Source organism: Blennius ocellaris (genome assembly GCF_963422515.1).
Source record: "Blennius ocellaris genome assembly, chromosome: 17".
Lineage (NCBI taxonomy): Eukaryota > Metazoa > Chordata > Actinopteri > Blenniiformes > Blenniidae > Blennius > Blennius ocellaris.
Window position 1 is genome coordinate 4,516,497 of NC_137666.1, and position 19,562 is coordinate 4,536,058.

General features: G+C 41.4%; 3 protein-coding genes across 4 annotated transcripts; 1 reads left to right on the forward strand and 2 right to left on the reverse strand.

The window, feature by feature from the left end:
• Positions 1–6,602: 6,602 nt before the first annotated feature.
• On the reverse strand, positions 6,603–11,149 carry pcare1 (photoreceptor cilium actin regulator 1; the record flags this gene model as incomplete). Its single annotated transcript, XM_080512604.1, has 2 exons — positions 6,603–6,726; positions 7,806–11,149. 2 exons carry the CDS (start codon positions 11,147–11,149, stop codon positions 6,603–6,605), a joined length of 3,468 nt encoding a protein of 1,155 aa, XP_080368730.1.
• A 2,075-nt stretch (positions 11,150–13,224) lies between these two features.
• Positions 13,225–14,916, forward strand: spdya (speedy/RINGO cell cycle regulator family member A; the record flags this gene model as incomplete). Its single annotated transcript, XM_080512606.1, has 6 exons — positions 13,225–13,438; positions 13,511–13,569; positions 13,637–13,722; positions 13,838–14,009; positions 14,129–14,453; positions 14,861–14,916. The coding sequence occupies 6 exons, from the start codon at positions 13,225–13,227 to the stop codon at positions 14,914–14,916; spliced, it is 912 nt and encodes a 303-aa protein (XP_080368732.1).
• A 427-nt stretch (positions 14,917–15,343) lies between these two features.
• Positions 15,344–18,591, reverse strand: trmt61b (tRNA methyltransferase 61B). 2 transcript variants are annotated; one of them, XM_080513308.1, is made up of 7 exons: positions 17,874–18,591; positions 17,696–17,798; positions 16,575–16,765; positions 16,394–16,485; positions 15,734–15,927; positions 15,572–15,649; positions 15,344–15,472 (listed from the first exon to the last, which is right to left on the reverse strand). In XM_080513308.1, exons 1-7 carry the CDS (start codon positions 18,489–18,491, stop codon positions 15,438–15,440), a joined length of 1,311 nt encoding a protein of 436 aa, XP_080369434.1. In that variant the 5' UTR covers positions 18,492–18,591; the 3' UTR covers positions 15,344–15,437. The 2 variants fall into 2 exon arrangements, with proteins under 2 accessions (XP_080369434.1, XP_080369433.1); XM_080513307.1 differs by having other exon boundaries at positions 15,572–15,927.
• Positions 18,592–19,562: the final 971 nt, after the last annotated feature.

A 19,562-nucleotide genomic window follows, 5' to 3' on the forward strand; every position in this document is an offset into this window, starting at 1 on the left:
ATACACCTATCTGACGTTTGTTTTCTTGAACGTTTTGGTTTGCGTTCCAAGTACAATTATCTGTCTATCTCACAGCTACAACGGCAGAAGCTTAAGGGAGAGAGCGAGTGTGGTTGGTGAGGTATACTAAACTTATCTCCCATTGTCTTCAGTATCCGTCCATTCATCTTCAATCACACAGCACAAACTGCTGAAACCGATCATATCTCACTTCAAACAATCACACACACATTCAAATGCATATTTTTTGACTGCTGGAGAAATCCTTCTCATACACAGGCAGAACGTGCAAACTGGGTCCAATTTCAACCTACAACGATGTTCACCATTGCACCTATCCTCCTTTTGAATAAAGGAGGGTTTTTTTTACATGTGAGAGAGAACGGGTTAAATCTTTGAAAGTATGCATTTTGTTGTATATTATGTGACACATCTTAAAGATTCATATCATTCCAATGTCCGAGGAGCTGGTAGTAATTATCAATTGAGGTTAATGAATGTCATCTGACTCCTTAATGAAAAATATACTTTCAATATGTCAAAATCTTTTGGTTTGTACAGCAGCTACGGTCGCTATTCTTACCTTCAGAGTAATACAGGCCCATTAAATGCACATCTTCTGAGGTATGGCAAATAATCACATGTCTTCTCTTTGCATCAGCATTGATATTCAAACCAACGATCAGAATCAGAAGCCTCGTGCGTTAACATGATGATGGTATACTTTCACACAGTCACCCAGGTCACTGGCAAAGCAGCGAGTTCACTTTTACTTTGACCTGTAATTTCAGAGCATTGCATCAGCACACACACAAATCAAGTCCATGACGCGATAACTCAATACGTTCAGAGCCTCAGAGTTTATGGTGCCAATACTAAGTGTGAGTGTAACCGCTAAAAAAAGAAAAAAAGTAAATACCACTCATATTAATCATGGCTGCTTTTTAACCTAAATATCACACCTCCAATCCAGAGATGTTTTTCGAGTTTGCAAAAATCGCAGGTGTTTCTACCATTTGCATTATTAATTTTGTGAGGAAGCAACAATGTTCATAAATACCTGAGATATAATAATGGTATTTAACTGAGTGTGGCCTTACCATGTTGTTACCATGGTTAATGATGCGGAATCAGGTCAATATTATCACATAATTATCACCATTATTTGTGAGAATACACAGAAAAGCTTTTTTGTGTGTGTGTGTGTGTGTGTGTGTGTGTGTGTGTGTGTGTGTGTGTGTGTGTGTGTGTGTGTGTGTGTGTGTGTGTGTGTGTGTGTGTGTGTGTGTGTGTGTGTGTGTGTGTGTGTGTGTGTGTGTGTGTGTGTGTGTGTGTGTGTGCAGAAAATCTATTCGAAATGAGCTGAGAATCAATGGATACATTGAAGTTATAAGGTGAGCAGCAGCATTGTGGGAGAGTTGCAGGCCTGAGATTGAAGACCGGCTGAAACCGACATCCGGAGCATTACATTGACCTTGAGCTGATTCAGGGATAATCACACCTCCAATACCTCTGGATAAAAGGTGAAGTCAGAAAAGTCTTACTCCTACAACTGAGTCAATTTCTTTATCAGATTTCAACAGACTTTCAAAGGTCAAGTTAAAGTGAATCAAACACGATACATACAGGTTTTTTTCTTCTTCATTTAAATAAAGAACATTTTGTGCTATCCACTTTGGTTAAGGGTCAAATGTTTTGTTTATACTGGGAAACACGGGTCGGTAAACCTGAGGTCTCATTTAGACAACATTTTGAAAAGTCTATTTACACAGAATTGGCAGAAAAGCTCAAACTGATGTAGTTAGCCTGCCAGACCACAAGTTTGCATGTTGGTTGTTTTTGTCGTGAAACCACACACATGTGCAGAGAACAATACACTTAGATTAAGAATAGTGAGTACACAGACATTTATATGGACAGACGAGAAAGTTGGATTGCTATTGCGGGTGATTCTCAACTATTAAACTAAATGTTGTTGTCAATCTATTCGCACGTGTGCAGAAGAATTATTTACGACAGCCGTGGTGCAAATGTTTAATAGCAGCATTTCAGAAAAGTTGCATTTCTCCCAGTTGACATGCAGATGGAGTCTGAGCTTTTTCAAAAAGTTCTACCTTGGGAGTTATATTTTATCCAGAGGGTAGCATGTACAGTTTAACAAAAAGAAAATAGGTTCCAGAATAGATCCCTGTGGTGCCCCACAAAAGAGAGTGACGTGAGATGATGAGAGGTCACCAAACATGACAGAAATGCTCCTGTTAGATATGTTCAGCCACCCCAGCAATAGTCACCATTAGTGTGAGTATATGTTGTTATGTTGATGATCAGTGTGTAAATATAGGCTTCCTAGAAAACAAAAAAGGGTTACATTAGATTGGATTAAATTACTCTGTCAGGAAGTTGTTTTTCATTTTTTATGCTTGTCACTTGGCAACTTCATTTGTGATGTGTTTCATGTTAATTACGACCTTCCAGCATGCTGACATTGAAAAATAACAATGAAAAACATTCCTGAAAAAGCTCAGCCTGTAATTCTGAATGACGTCTTAGATGTGTTAGTATGCTTTCTTGCTAATCATGGTTACCATAGTAAACAAGCATTCCAGTGGATTCGAAGTAGCATTTATCTCAGATCAGGGTTATAGCTGCTCTGTCTCTGGAAATATACATTTCTGTTTTATCGTGGATAAATTAGATCTCCAAAGTTGTGCACCAAGATAACATCACACAACCATATATCAGACAGTTCCCACAATGATAATACATGTCACTTACGGTAATCTTTATTTAAAGATGCCTCTTGCGTAGACTAGTATGGCTGTAGATTATTGAGCTATGAGCAAACCTGTACTAGCAAGAATTTAAATAACGTTTTTAAACTAGTACTTATTTCACAATGGCTTTAAATATGTGGTTTTAAAAAGAGGTGTCTTTGAATACGTTCAACCACACAAACTGGAGGACTCCTGCAACTGCTTTTGTTTTGTGGCAATAAGCTCAAAATAAAGGACATCGAGGGCATTTTACACAGAAACTTGAGCTTAAGAACAGAAACAGGATTGAAACACTAAACAAATATTCTGAAAGTCAGTTCATGAGGACATGGTTGTCATGAATCCCCGTTGTTTTCAATGTCCCTTTGCGTATATGCATCAGCTACATTATGCTGGTGGAAAAACAGTTTTAAAAAATCTCATAATAAAGCATAATGTTGCATACAAATGGTGCTCAACATGAATCTAAAAGCGCTTTCTCAGACTCTCCAAGGGAATATTTCAAGATAGAGAATTAGGGAAACAATACAGCACAATCCAGTATTGTGACTAGCACCCTTATGAATAAACTGATTATTTGTATGTCAGCTCCCCCTTATCACCATGAAGATTGTTTTATTCCTCTGCTATAATCTCCACGTTTGTATTCATGTCCCTCAGGAGAGGACTCGGATGGAGCAGATTCATCATGTTTCTCCGTGTCATCCATTTCCTACTTTTCTCTGCGCCTGTGTATCTCACTCAGTGTATTGTCTGACACATCAGAGAATTTTACTGATAATTCATAATCGGAGGGAAACCAGGATAGTGAGATCGGGCTGTATTTTATTTGCATTTGGCCTGCGCCTCTGAATCCTAATCGGCCTTTGGGTTTGACAGTGGAGGGCTGATGGGAGAAGCTGTGTGGGGCAAGAGACTCCTCTGGTGGAGGACGAGCTGCACTGCAGAATCCATGCACGAGTTCTTCAAAAAGGAATGGGGGACCATTGGTTACAATCATATAACTGCACCACAGTTTCTTCACACAAGCACTGAAAACATACCAACATGCTTTGCAGTGTCATATATATTTGCAGCAGTGACATGTATTATATATATTTTCTCTTTCTGTGTCTGTGTATACAGAGATGAGTCATCACCTTTCTGGATATGGAGCTGTCTGGATAATAACTACATCATTGGTTTACATAACATAAGCTTATTGACTGCTTAACTTGTTTGGAAAATCATTTTCATCCAAATAAAGATACAACAAACAAACCTGATGTACATTTAATAACAGCAATAACTGAAAGTGTATTAATTTACATGTTTGTTGGTGGTCCTACATACTGCAGATGGAAAGTCATTTAAAACCCTGCATGCTATATTGAAATTGTGATGGATAAGAATCATTCCCCACAACCCTGAACAGGATGAAGCAGATGGATGGATGGGTGGCTGGATGGACGATCTAGACCAAGTAAACTTCCTGGAAAGCAAGTTACCCTTCGCCACTTACCTCTGACATTCTTTGGTGTGAAGCATTTGTTTTCCCATTAAGGTACATTTGTCTGCTGATTTCTTCAGACCCAAGAAGATAATCAGTTACTTGCCATTTTGGTCTACAAAACAATGATAATGAATGTAAACTCTTCAAGCCTCATTTAACACAAAAATATAGTTCCTGTCTCTTTTGATATAGTTGCATGTTGACAAAATAGCTTAAAAAGATAAGATGGCTGCACTGGTTCAAATATTAGTCTATAATTAATTTGAAAGAAAAATATCATTGACTCTGGTGGTGAATATCAGCATGTAAATATTTTCTCTAATGCTAACTTCAAAGTTCCACCCAATTAGAAGTCAGGTTTTTTGAGTCATAATGTACATGGCTGATTTATTATTTGTTTGATGGGGAAAAAGATGATACGAACATTTCAAGGTATGATTTCATATGAAGGCAGATTCAGAAGCACACAGACTGACACAGGGGATAAATTCGAGCTGTGATAAACAAGACTTAGAGCCAAAAGAAATGTTTTTACACCTATGCTGGCTCATATAGTTTCATAAAGTCCCAAAGTCAGGCAAGAATCCGAGGATATCCAAGCTGCAATGTATAGCAATAGTGATCATCAGTATGTATGTATCCTAATTGCAAGATTTGTGATTTTTGTCCTAAATAAGTCAAGATTTCAAAATACTCTCAGTTTTACTCTTCACTGAGTGAGTTTTTGTACAACAGACAGCTTCAACCAATCTATGATGATTGATGCTAGGTAACTGCCTTTCTATGTGGAGTTTCATGCTCACTTTGTGCTTGGCCAAATCCCCTGGAAAAGAAGTGGATTGACTATGGTACTGATACTTTGACTTGACAATAAGTCTCATCATTGTATCGCAATTCCAATATGTTATTTAAGCCAATAGCAACCATTGGGGCCAATAAGCTATAATCCAAATCATGGGCGTAAGAAATACTAGTTATACATGAAAAACTTAATACAATTTCATTTAGATGTTTTCATAAGTCGAAGCTCTTAACTAACACACATTAGAAAACACTTTTAGTTTTCTTTGTATTTCAGAAGGCATGTGTTCCCTGTCCCTATATAAAACTACCTCACCAAACTAATGAAATGTTAGCTAAGACAAAAATATGCATGGTTTTGGAAGGCAACAATCCCACCTTCAATCCTTCAACCTCCCCTTTGACAAGAGTGTGCCTAAAGTATTTACAAATGTGATTTCAAGATAATGCGTAATGGAAGAAGTAGAAGAAATCCTGTGCTGCAATAAAAATCCATCCTCATTACCAACAGGCTAAATGATGATTGAGTAGATCTATGTGAATAGAAAATATGAATCATAAAGCTTTGTTTTATTAAACATGCACCAAATTACTTTAAACTTCAAATTAACTCAATTGCACAGTAATTTAGAGGGATTGCAGTTGATACCTGGACCATCATTCTCAAATCTGCTGCTTACCTGTCTACCATTATATAATTCAGGGTGGTAGGGTGCTAGATTCAATCCCAGGTAATTATCGCGTCACATCCCCATGTGTATGTGCACAGGGATCGTTCATCACCTTTTGTCTATCTCTTCTGAAAGTCTTTTAAAATGTCTAATAATATCAGAATGGTGCAAATCATTGAATTATAATCTGTTCAGGTTGGTCATAGAGGTGGCACTTAAAAATGTTCACACTTTCTGAGGCAGTACACACTTATAATCACTGCTGTAGATGACGCAAAAAAAAAGAAAAACCCACCCAAAGTGGCACACGGGGATTTACAGTATCTTCTTTACTGCAACCATAGTAAATAGATGCAAAGGCAGGATTAAAAATTCAACAATTCTTTTTATTATTAAACAAATAGGAAAAATGAAATGGAAAAATAAACAACTGAGTACAAAAACAATTATGTTTGGATGTAAGCTCTGTCAATGACAAGTTGAATTAATTGATAATGAGACAAACAAACTGTTGAAATGCAACTGTGATGTTACATCTGATGTCAATTAACTGAATTTTAAATGTGCAGCCTTGTGTAAGACAAGATTACTTTTCAAGGTGATGAGATAACCTAACCATTCTTAATATCCGTCGAGAGCCAGGAAATAAGCTCTTCACATTGTAAACATTTATGGATACACAATGCATAATATGACTCCAGTGTATAAACACTGAAACATATATGAACATTGCGGAGGTGTGTTACCAGATCAGAGGAGCTACAATTAGCCCCTTTTCTCTTCCCACTGGAGTAAACCTCCATAACCTTAAGTCCTTGGTAAGGCCTGCTAATCCATAATCCCACTGGCCCTGCTTCAGCCACATTAGTGCCTGTGCAAGGCCTGACCAACAACACACAAGTCCGGGTGTGACGTGGAGCGTGTTGTTGTTCTGAGGTCGGATTGGCTACTCCAAAGTTCTTCCTCCCTGGTTGGTTCATCATCAAGCCTACGGGGATAAACAGAAGATGTTGTCGTAAGCGTGTGGTGAAGTGGGTCAGGTGGGTTTGAGTTGGTCATAAATAAACAGGAAAGATGAATGAATCTGTTCATTTGCTAGTTTGTAGAGTGACTTATCCTATAAGTCATGCAAAATATTTTATTTGAAGCAGTTCATTTAGCTTGACAGTTGACATATTTTTGGTAAAAAAAAAATCTAATTTGTAGACGTTTCAAATTTGTAGTTTTGCACATAACTTTTTAGACAAACCTGAAGCATTACAGAAAGATTTTGACAACAGCTTTTTTTTTATTTTAAAAAGTCGTTCTTATAAGCAGTTTAGGTTTCACACACGTACACTCAAAGTTTTGGTCTTTTCTGTTCCCAAATGTGCCGATGGAGAAAAGTTCTACACTGATGGCATTGGCAATGCACAGTTTGGTAAGATATGAATATGCAACTTGACGTCGGCTCAATTAAAAAAAAAGAAAAATCAATCGATTTGGTTTCAGTGTCAATGTTTACATCACATGAAAGTCAAATTATTCAGCAAGCTAATCTTTGGTGTATAGAAACTCTTGATGTTCCTGCAAAGTCTCATGTAATGAAATATTTGGTGTAGTTGGCCTACATTTGTTTAGTGTTAACCACAAGGGTGTGAAATCCCTTTCAAGGGACAATACATTGATAAATAAAACAGATTGAGAAATGTAGTTTCATACAAGTTCCATATATTTGTATGCACACATGCTCATCATCATATTATCATTCAGATTATATCATTTAGTTTTCTCAAATGATTTACCCTGGGGGTCCATTTATTTGTCAATGTTTGTTTACCCACTGTCTATTAACTTGCACATTCATGTGTGAACCTCTGGTAGTACTGCTCCAACAAAATGTCTTATTCATCATGTAAAAACTACATATAAACATTACAAACAAAATGTATAAGGTCAGTCATGTTTCATACCAGCAACCTTTCCCACAAGACGGTATAAAATTAAGGGAAACACAAGAGAAGATATTCCTCAAATATTGTCATTTTAAAATGACAAAAAAAAAGTTAGAAAACAATCAATTCTCACCCTTGTGAACATATTGTTGGCTCGCTTCCACATGTTTCAGCCACTGAGATGCCTTGAGATTGCGTTGGTAGACTCACGCTTGGCCTTCGGTCTGACTGGCTGCGACGGATGAAGGGTCGAGGTCCTTGGGCGGATACAGGAAACCGCCCACGACCTTCCCAAGTGCGCGAAAGAAAAGACACTCGGGTGGAGGCCCATGTCTGAGGAGGTTGGGGAGCTGGACAAGCCTCAAACAAAGACGGAGACACTGGACAAAAGACTGAACGTGCATTACTTATTCGAACACTTGATTGGTCTTCACTGCTGCTTTCCCTTGACCATCTTTGTATTTTGGGTGAGGCTGGTGGAGATGGGGCTTTGAAGGAATATAAAGAGCCTGAGGTTGTATTTGAAATGTTTTGCTTTGCAACAGGTGGACTTGGGAGTCTTCTCTGTGTAGCTGGTGTTGTTGGAAGCACCCGATTAACAGGAGGGCTTGCTGGAGTAGGTGGGGTACGTGGTTTTTTTACAGTGTGGGGACTTGGAAGTCTTCGATGGATGCTGCCTGGTGTAGAGGGTGTCGAGGGTAAGATTCGCACCCTAGAAATGGGTGGTGTGGGAGGTGGCTGGTTCGTGACCACTGATGATGGTGACACTACAGATGCAGCAGAGGTCAGTCCAGGCACTGAGAGGTTGCCATCCGCTTGAATGTCTTTTAATTCAGCTCCATGTATTGCTACACAATTTCCTGTCAACCTCTCCGACTGAGAAATTGATGAGCGTTTTTGTTGTAAGATCTTTTCAGGTTGCTCATCAGAAGAACTTTTTTCCACGCCTGAAATGTCTTCAACATCTGGCTGGCTGACCTTTTGTAGGTCCCATGTCTCTTGTTGATCAGCATTTGTAATTGAATTAAACTTTGAGGTTTGTGGAAGGCCTCCTTTGCTTGGCAGCACTGACTGAACTGAGGCTCTTAGTCGGTGTGATACTCCAGTTCTTTTTAAGACATGTGACTTTCCCACCTTTGCAGACCCTTCCAGTGCATTGCCAGTGAGAAGACTTTGAGCACCCTCAAAGGAATTGTCCATTAATACTTCCAATGGAGGTGGTGGAAGACTATCCAGATCTAAATCATCGGTCTTGTCAGCAGAAGTGGACTCAGGTCGACAGCTTGTCATCCCCCCACTAAGCACAGCTTCCACATTGCCAATGCCAGGTAGCACTGGAACGCCACACTTTCGTACACCTCTCAGAGGACCAAGTACTTTCGGACCTTCTAGCTCCTCTATTCCTTGACTGAAAGTATCAATTAATTTTTTGACCGAATTCCTGCTTCTTTGAAATCCAGATGAAGGCCGTGGTGAAGGAGGAGGGCTTGGCGGTGGAGTGGCTTTCATAGGGCTCTTGGACATTTTGATGTCTTTCTTTATATCTTCAGTGGTGACCTCCTGCTTTTTATTGATGCTCTTTGTCAGGCCTAGTTTTTCTTTAGGTAATTGGGCACTGCTGATTTTGTCCGATGTGGGATTTTTCCGGTTCATTGCAGGAGATTGTGTTGCTAAAGTTCCTTGTTTTTGCTTGAGCACAGCATTTTTTGTATTTACTCCTCCTTTTACTCTATTCATCTTCTGCAGCCTCTGGTTCAAATCTTTCTGTGTCCTTTCTAGTTCAAGCAGAGTGGGATCTTCTCCTTTACTCCGCAGGGATTCTGCTGATCTGGAACGCTGCTCTCTTGTCACTGCAGTTTTTTTCACGGCTGCCCTCCTAATAGGTGCTGCTGTTTGAGGCCGCTTTACAGATGATGCTTGCTCATCCGACCATTCACGTCTGCTGGTTTTTGGGCTCCCTGTCACTTTGGTTTTGGCACTTGAGTTCTGTGATGGGACAAACTGTATCTTACCACTGATGGCATTTTTCATTCTGAGCGTCATTTCTACATTTTGAGGATTCTCAATGCGTTTCGGAGGCAAACGTCTCGGACGTTGATGTGCATATTCAACAGGCGAAGAATTTGATCTCTGTCTAAATGCTACTTCCACCGCGACCATGCCTCTATCTATTTCTTCTTCATCTTCATCCTCTCCATCATCCAAAGAGACTGATCCTAGCACGGAGTCTCTTTGGTCATTAGCCATTAGGGTACATGTTGAACCAAGTGAGTTAAGTGAGGTGAGGGAAACACTGGGACTTATTTGACTCACAAGCTTATGTCTTAACATACCTCGTCGAATGTTCCTGGATGGGTGTCCCATTGGACTGACAGGAGTGGTTCTGTTTGTCCCGAAGGACTCACAACTCTCTCGTCTGAGACGTTGTTCAGATCCAGCAAGGGATTCATTCTCACCGCCGATCCCACTGTCTTCACTGAAGAGAGCAGAATCTTCCGGCCCAGGCTTGCGCAAAGACGCCATTTCAATGCGGGATAAGAGTTGCATTAGCCGAGACTCTACTGCACGTTTGACTTTGAGTTTCTCCTCTAAAAGCTCAGAAACTGAAGCAAAATATTCCACCGCCTCTTCCAATGCACAGTCCCCAATTCTACCAACAGTCTGACTCACATTTCGCATTCTCTGTGTGGTGTACTGAAGCAGCTGTTGCAACAAATCCGGTGGGGGTTCAGTATTAGCAGAGCCAGACTTCAGAGGCGGAGAAGATGAAAGGTTTTTCATTTGGCTTGGCCACGCAAGATGTTCTCCATTTTCTTTTAAAACTTTTTCTCCCTCATCTGACATTTCTTCCAGTCCCTGTATTATTTCCTCATAGCGGAGAGCCATGAAGGCAACCATTGGCTGAACAGAACTCTGAGTATTTGTTGCTTGTTCCAAAAGTCCAAGCAAAATATCATATTTGTTCATGCTGGGATTCAAAAAGGCATAAGCAGCTTGGTGAGCTGTCACCAGAGGTTCTGGAAAGTCCACTTTTTGTTCTGCTAAAAGTTTGTCTTTGTCCTTGTCCTTCTTCTTAATAACTTTTGCACCTTTGGTAGTTTTCTTTGGTTTTCTGCTTGTCTTTTTGTCAGCCAGGTCCTGCTTGTCAAGGGTTTTTTCTTTCTTCTGTATCACTGTGCTGTTTTCCCTGTTTTGGCACCCCAATTTATCCGTGTGCACTGCTTCCATATTCACTGGCTCCGTGACAGATTTCTTTTTTTGTGGTGTTGTGTGGAGATCTCTTTGAAATACCTGGCTTTGTCCAGATGCTTTCTTTTCCTTGATATCACAATTTGTTGATGCCGTGGAACTGTTACTCTCTGCGTCTTCAAACTGAACATCCCTGGGGATTTCTTGAGGTGGAGCTGGTAGCATTCTCCCTTTCCTCATGGCACCCAGAGCACCAAAATTATTTCCTTTGGATGGTGAGCAGCCCATATCTGATGGTTTCAGAAACTCTGTAATTTTTGTATTGACTTGGAGATTTCAAGAAAGCACTGCTGACACTGCAGTGACTGTTAAGACAAACAGCCAATGTCCTTAGCCACCTGCTGTATCTGTCATTTTCAGACGGCTTAGGTCAAGGAGCCTGATAATATCCCGTTCCAAAAATTCCAAAATGAATATATCCATCTTACAGATTGGGTCCTCCAGTTGCTGTCAGCATAAACAGGCAAAATAAATCCACACTCCAATGACAATATTCATTAAAACAACCCTGTAGCATGTGCAGAAATGCATCCTTCTGTGTCTCACAAAGGACAAGCAGCTGAGAGGATTAGTAGAGCTTTCAGTCGACTCCCCAGCCTGCACATATGTCACGTTAAAGCATATAAAACGCACCTACTTGTAAGACCATAAGCTTATTTAGGTAATGAGGACTGGCATCAGGTGGCTTTTAATAGCCTGCAAGACAATATCTCTCGATTTAGCCTCTGGGCAGCAAAGAAAGTACAAGAAAAACCTAATTAATAAAGTAGTGTTATGTTTTTGTGTCAATTTAGATTATGCCTATCGCTTTCACTATTTCAAGAACAGTTTTAGGAAAAGTTATTTTTAGCCATTTAAAGTCTTCAGTTGCCAGGTATTTTAAGCTTCTGTTATAGTGGAACACTCAGAGCCTTTAAATAAGTTTAACTGTTTCTGCCTTTTGTAGTAGCCCATAAAAACATTTCTTGCTTTATTTGAGTGTCTCAGCTGTAACATAAGAAATGGTAAAGGTTTTAATGAAAAATGAAAAGTGAAATGTGTCATAATAAAATAGATTTGAGACTAGAGTTTACAAAAGTACTTGTAGCACGTAACAAAACATTACAACATATAGGATAATAGCATATATTAACTTCAAAATTATAGTTTTTTTTATTATGCTGCTGGAAAAGTGATTTTGTAATGCAACACATTAATACTAACATTATCATTAATAATAGTGTCCAACTGATTCAGAGTTGATATGCTGTTGTGGGCTATGTGACTTTTTTTTTTTTTTTTATGAAATCCTTTGTTAGTTTTCTCTGTTTGTTGTTGCTTGATCCTTTTATGTTTTTATTTTCATCAGTGTAATGTTTATTGATTGAAATTATTTCATATCTATTTGATAGCTTATTTGTTCATTCCAAGATAAGCCCCTTGGGCTTCTTTCACGTTTTGCCCAGTCAGGTTTTATTTCTTCTAAAACGAATATAATATTTTTATTTTGTGAAAACAAAGAAAGAAAAAGAAAAAAAGGAAGTTGTCGGTGTCCTCATCCAAGATGGCGGCCTGGTCGTCAATCAATCTTATGCCGCTCGCGCCGCTCGCGCCGCCGCCTCTTTGGCGCGTTTCTAATACGCGTTCTACACCTGTGGGAACAGCAGCTAAAAGCGTTTCTTTCTCCGGTAAGTGTCCCGCAAGTAAACTCAGCTTTTCTTCCTCAACATTTTCCCCAGGCTTCACCTTTTTTCAGAGGAACATGTTTAACTCTCTGTCGGAGTGTGTCACGGGTTCAAACCGTCTCCTTTTCTCCTCTTTAGTGCAAGTTTCACCGGCGATTCCGTTATTGTGGTGAAGAGAGCCAGCCGAGCCGTCAGCACAGGTGCCAATGACGTCCCAGTATTTTCAACAGCAAATATATTATATATACCATTAAAATAGATGGCACACATAAATAAATTGTAAAATGTGTTGGATTCTGGTGAAGTTCCTCCCAGCAGATTTTACCATACAAAGTTAAAAATATATATATATAAAAAAAAGAACAGTTGAAGATAATGACATTGCCTATGTAGTCCTATTGAGATTGATTTGCTGCTTTACTAGGACGTAATTTAGACCCGATCAACAAATCTTACCTGTTCAAAACACTTTGCATATACATAAATCCTCTTTGACCATAAATATCCATGCCTTGTCCTTTTCTGCATTGATGGTTGCTGGGTAGCTTGTTTCTGACATTGTTTCGATCCAGTTATCGTGCAGTAGATTGGCTCTTTGTCCATCCACAGTTCACACAAGTGTGCGATCTAAGCCGCAGCATGATAAAGTCGCCCCTTCCCGTAACCCTGCGGGTGAAACGGAAAGACAGCCGACAGAGCAGACGACGCCACTGCCTGAACGGGGCCAACGGTCAGGACAGACGGGGTCCTCCGCGGCAACAGGCCAAGCGGGGCACCAGTCGCAGCAAGATGGGCATCTCTTCTTCGTGGGTCATCCAGCATCGGGAAATGGATTCATTCTTGAGGCTTTTCGGTGAATAACTAGGAAACTCCATTAAGTTCAGCCTGCGAATATGAAATGATGTCACGTGTTGTTTTCCTTTAGAGGATGACCTCATCCAAGACTTTCTGTTGATGGACTGTTGCTATAAGATGACAGACAAGGTGAAGCCATCACAATTAAGCAGATTTATATCAATGCTTCGTTGACTTTTCCCTCTTGATTCATCAGTACCTTCTAGCCATGACCTTCATCTACTTCAAGAGGGCCTGCTTCACGACTGCCGAATACACCAGGAGGAATTTCTTCATCGCGCTGTAGGCTCAGGGAAAACACGGCCAGTCCTGCCGCACTTGTCGTGGCTTGTCTTGAAAAGTGAACTTCTCGGGTCATGGCTTTGATGGTTTTTGTTCTTTTTCCTTCCATCCTCAGTTATTTGGCCAACACCATGGAGGAGGATGAGGAAAAGAGTAAGTATGAAATCTTTCCCTGGGCTCTGGGCAAGAGCTGGAGGAAGCAGTTTCCCGGTTTCCTACAACAGCGGGACGAGCTGTGGGCTCGTATCGAGTACAGAGCTGCCGTCAGCAGGCGCTGCTGCGACGAGGTACGCACAAGCTCATTTGTGCTCGTCCACGAGACGTGGTGTTTCGGTCAAATGCCTGACGTTCCATCCGTGTTCTAATGTTGGGAAGTAATTTATTCCTGGTGACTCTCTCGCCCAAGGTGATTGCCATCAAGTCCTCTCACATCGTGTGGCAGCGGCAGAGGTCCGAGCACCACAGCGGTGCCCAGCGGGAATATGCCGACCAGGACTGTGCCATTTTTCCTCGTGGGCCTTCTGCCTCACCGATCTCCTGCGACCAGTGTACACGTAATAGCAAGCAACCTCACCACCCGGCCTCCTCCTCCTCCTCCTCCCAAGGAAAAGCACAGGCATCTTATAACACCCACCCGTTGACCTCTCCGCTAAGTTTGGAAGTCACCCCACCAAGGCCGACAAAAACCCGAGCAAGGCATTGCACAGCACGCCATCAAGAAGAGGCTCCCAGTAAGTATCACATATAATGTGTCTGTCCGCACTTGCATAGATGGATTACTACTTCAGTCAGAATCATTGTATTTGGTGAAAGAAGTCAAGGCACGTTTTTAAAGAGAAATTAACAATTTCAATAGGTCGACTTTTTATTGTTTTAAGAATCTAAATTTCAATTGAAACATCAACAATCTGCAGCATAGAATATCAGAAACCTAATATTTTGATTAAAAATTGATTATTTTCACAACAAATTAAAAACATGGTAGAATAAAGGTCAAACAAAACTTATTCAGTGGGAGTGATGTGAAAATATTCTGAAGAAACTTACAAACGTTAGTTTGTGTCTTTGTGAACATTTTCATTCCCATTTCTGTGGTTCACTTTGATGAAAGGCGATTCTGTCCTCTTCTCGTTCAAAGGGAACATTTGCGAGTCGACTTACGACCTCTTCATGGACTGGATCAACGAGGAGTAGCAGCTTCTTGACTCTTCCCTCTTCTTTCCAGCCGAGCTGTTCTGCATTTACGCCTCAACAGCGTCGTTACGCTGAAGCAAATGTCCCAATCTGCGAGTTCGTATCGACCCCCTCCAATGCAATTTCATCCTCCATGGACATTTTTCAAGTTATTGTAAGAATACCATTGTGCGGATGCGTTTATTTATTTAAAATGTTCACGCTCGTGAAATCTGTTCTGACTACATATTTATTTCGTACTGGTGCGTCACTGGATGTATTAGTATTGGTGGCCAGTGTCTGTTCAATAACTTAATTCTGCCTCATGAGTTTGAAATACAAGCTTGAAGTTGTCATAAACATCCTATTTCCCAATTTCCTCAGCTTTGCGTTGCACCTTTTCCTCCTGCTGCATCTCATCACCTCTGTGTTTGGACAAACTGCTGATTTCACATCAAGAAAAACCTTAAATAATTTATTTTTAAATAGCTTTAAGCATTATTGAGTCATCATGGTACAATCATTCATGTCCAGGCCGCAGACTACCGCACACACTTCCTCAGTTTCACCAGGAATGCTGAAAACGCAAAAAAAAAGAGCAGTTAACATTCACTTACGATGCAACCATACATCACACGATACAGAAATCAACCTGTGGTTGATTTTGACATCTGACCTGTGTGGGCTGCCTGTTCAGGATGAGGCCTGGCGACGTAAGGAACAGTCCCAAATGCTGGTGGGTGAGATTCGTCTTCTGAAATAATAAAGAAACTTGAGTAGAAGTGCTTCAAAACCTCCAGATTGTCCTGTTGTATAACTTCCAAAACACATTTGTCACCCTCGTCTGATGTCTCCTCCTCGTCCATCAGGTTTTCCATCGGGGTCGGAGCTTCTCTGACGCGGTACCGCCCGTCTTTCGCCCGGGCCGGGGCCACCAGCCAATCGCGGACCGGAAGCTCTATGATGCGTTCACACAGCAGCGGGAGCATCGACCATCGGAGGCCTTCCAGCAGGTCAACTACCTGTGTTATACTAAGTTGAAGGGGGAAGGAGTATGCACCATATTAAAAAAAAAAAAAAAAAGTTAGTTCAGGGGCTACATACAGTCTGGTTTCATCTTGAGTGGGCTGGACTGGTTTTTTTTGAGTATTTTGTATACAAAATGTATATATTATATACGTCGTTATATTATTTGGTTCATTCATTTGGGGGGGTTAAAACTATTTTAGTTTTTTGCTCCATTTCTATATTTTTATTTTATATTGACTTGGTGTTGCAATTGTATAGTAATAACAAAAACATATTTGACCATCACTGGTTGTGGCCCAAATGCTTCAAGTAATAAAGTAAATAAACTACAGACACTCGGGAGAGCTTGCCCCTGCTGCTGGAAAAAAATTCTTGAGGAAACACTGTAAATATATCTGTTGGCATGTTTGTTGAAAGTCTTCACAACCTATATTATGAATGTGGATGAAGAATGTACAGATCTACACACTTGGCGAGGTAGACGGCGCACACAGCACCGGGGTGCAGGTGATCGATGACTGTAGGCAAAACCAGATGGGGGTTGATCATGTCCAGAGCAGCCTGCAAAGAGGATGGATGTACTGAGTGAAGTCTTCTCATTTCACGGTACTAAAAAAACAAACAAAAAAAACCTTGAGTTATGCGCTGACCGCGTCAAACCCCCGACCGGCGAGGCGCGACGAGGCCGTGCGGAGGTCGGCGTTGCAGAACTGGACGTTGTCGGGCCATTCCTGTCCTCGTCTCAGATGCCATGAGGCCCTCCAGCGCTGGAAGTTCCGCACGGCTCTCTTGTGGTGGTCGTCTCTCACCTCCACGCTTAGCACGTTGCCCTGACAACCCACTGAGTGGAAAAACAGGGACAGAAACCATTCTTATTGTACTATGTGTACTGTACGTACGCCTACTGACTGACCGAACGGCCCGACTGAAGGGATTTATCGCTTATCTGTCCAAAAAAATGTCAAAGCACATCTGCTCTTCAGAGAAAAAACAATCTCCATTTGTCATCCCAGTCGTGTTTTCATTTTCTACAGAGAAGAAAATGTATTACTTGTATCATTACATTGTAGCCATTTTTAAATGTTTTTCAAGCCATTCTTGAAAATAGATTGACAATAAATCATCAATCAACCACCTATCTGAAATCTTGTCGTTAGTTCGAGGGAGATAATCCATCAGTTAATCTCTACATCACAGTGGAAGCTTACTTTGAGTAAACTGCATGTGTTGTTGAAGTATCTTTATTAGTCCCCCTTGGGAGAAATTTGTCTAAGACAAATATTCAGCTGTCTGCTTTAAAACATGCTGTCATTTTATTTATCATTGCACGTCAGATGATGCCCAGGGGAAGAATACAGAAGCAGCTGAAACATGTTGGCAAGGCAAAAACCATCTTTCCTTAATCATTTGTCACTTAAAAATGAACACTATCCCAAAGTGAGAATTGACAAAATGAACATAGTTCACCTATAGAAGAACACTGTTGAAACATGTATTTATGAAAAATCTAAAGGTATACTTAAATCAACTTGGGCCACACTTTTTTTTTTTAATTCTGGTAATCAAAATATGTCCATAATAAACGTGTATAAGAAGTAACATGCATTCTGACAAGTGCACAAGGGTTCATGTTTTTGGTCGGAATTACTGGAGACACTGTCTGGTGGAAGAATAATGAGACCTAAAGATTGGATGATTCAGACTGTTGATTTGTCTGCAAGCAGTGTGAAGCATCATGAAGTGGCAGAATGTGGGCGGTGTGGATGCAGACCTGCTCTGGACAGGAACAGCGACATGCCCCCCGATCCAGAGCCGGACTCCAGCACACAGTCTCCCTCTGTGACGTCCATCATCATCAGCATCGCGGCAGCATCCTGAAGGAGGGAGAGACACACCAGTGAGAGCCCGTGACTCCCCCCTGAAACCGGGAGATCAAGCCCGGGGCTTACCTTGGGGTAGGCAATGGCCGGTCCCCGTTTCATATAAAGTACGTAATCCTCCAGACTGGCCCGACGTATGAGGAAGGGGACCCCTCTGTGGGTGTCGAAGAACCGGCCCGCCCGCTGCTCGACCACGTGGTCGTGCGGGACGACGCCCCAGCTGCTCTGCAGCCGGGCTCCGGGCTGCAGCTGGAACATCTTTCTGAACTCTACACGCTTCCGGCGATATTCTGCAATGAGCAGCTCCCCGTAGGCGAGCAGCCTTTCCCCGGGAAGGGTGCGCGGCACCCCGCCGTCCTCCGCTGCATCAGGTTGAGGGTGTACCTCCGGATCGCCGGTCTCCTCCGGGTCTCCTGCCTCTTCCTCCGGCCGGGTCTGCTCCCTCAGCTGCAGCACCTCGGGGCTCAGGGCGTCCCGGGGCAGCATGCTGCTGACCCGCTCCAGGGGAGACAGGTGCCGCCGGCTCCTGGAGAGCAGAGCCAGTCTGAATGCCGACCCGGTGTCCGAGATCCTCTCGTCGCTCTCGTCGAGGTTCACACGAGTCGTTGAAAACAATCTGAGTCTATGCAGCGAGTCTCTGCGTCTGCATAACATCACCAGTCTGTGCCAGGGCACGTGCACGGCCATGACCGCAGCTCGTGACAAGTCCTCCGCTTATAAACGAAACGGAAATAGTTAACTCACTGCAGTGGTGTCACCTTGAGTGATTTGTCTGACTACATCTGCGTTGTTTACAGACATGTGAAAGGGGTCGCCATGCTGGTTGACGTCATCAGAAAGCGACTTTTGTAGTAATTGGAGTCCATCAGCAGGGGGCGACAGTGTGGCAATGTATTCTCTTTTAGCCTTATAATGTAAGTAAATGGCTCCATCAAAAACATTTCTTGTACAATATCGAGCTCCCGTTCTTGTTTTGGGACATTTGTATTACGCCAGGATGGAGCAGGTGTTAGGGCTCTCGCCTCACTAAGGCAAGAGTCTAATATTTAAGATTCTTTGCTTATTTTAATGTATTTCCTTTATTTCTGTGTAAAGCTTTCATTTGATTATTTCTCTGTAAACCACTGTGAATTGCCTTTTGTCTGAATGGTGCTCTCTAAATAAATTTGCTTTTCCCTGTCTCACAGCGACAAAGTCATGGATTAGTGAAAACTAATGTAATCATGTTTACATTGATGGAAATTAAAGATTCTTACACAGTTTAGTAACTCACTAGTATACACAAACAAGATTAGTTTCATCCGATTCGCATAATTGTGAGATTCTGTATGTCATTTTCAACACATCTTAAACGCCATAAAATGTTAGGTAGTGCAGAAAGAAGGTAGAGCAACATGTCGCTCTCACTGATTCAATATGTCTTTTAATCTTTTTTTTATGTAATTCATTGGATTTTAAACAAGTGGGAATTATGATGCCAGTATCTCCAGGTAATCTTCGCTGTTATAAAATCTGAAAATCAGTGATGATCATATCTGATCAAATAACCACCGTATTGTGTTGAACGGATGTTGGGGGGGGGGGGGGGGGGGGCTGAATGCAACACGAGTCGGCGCATGTTCTGCGTCATGCGTGAATACAAGGGTTGCCAGATTATGTTAACAGTTTCAAGCTAAAATCTCTCCGATTTAATGAACAGCAGTACAAATCACGGACACAATGTGGCACAGAGACACGTTAGTAGCATATTAAACTGAA

Coding starts and splice junctions, on each gene's coding strand:
- trmt61b (XM_080513307.1), bottom strand. CDS start 18,491: ATGGCCGTGCACGTGCCCTGGCACAGACTGGTGATGTTATGCAGACGC. Junction 15,928..16,393: donor TGCGCCGTCTACCTCGCCAA/GTGTGTAGATCT, acceptor CCTTCAACTTAG/TATAACACAGGTAGTTGACC. Junction 15,473..15,571: donor TGAACAGGCAGCCCACACAG/GTCAGATGTCAA, acceptor TTGCGTTTTCAG/CATTCCTGGTGAAACTGAGG.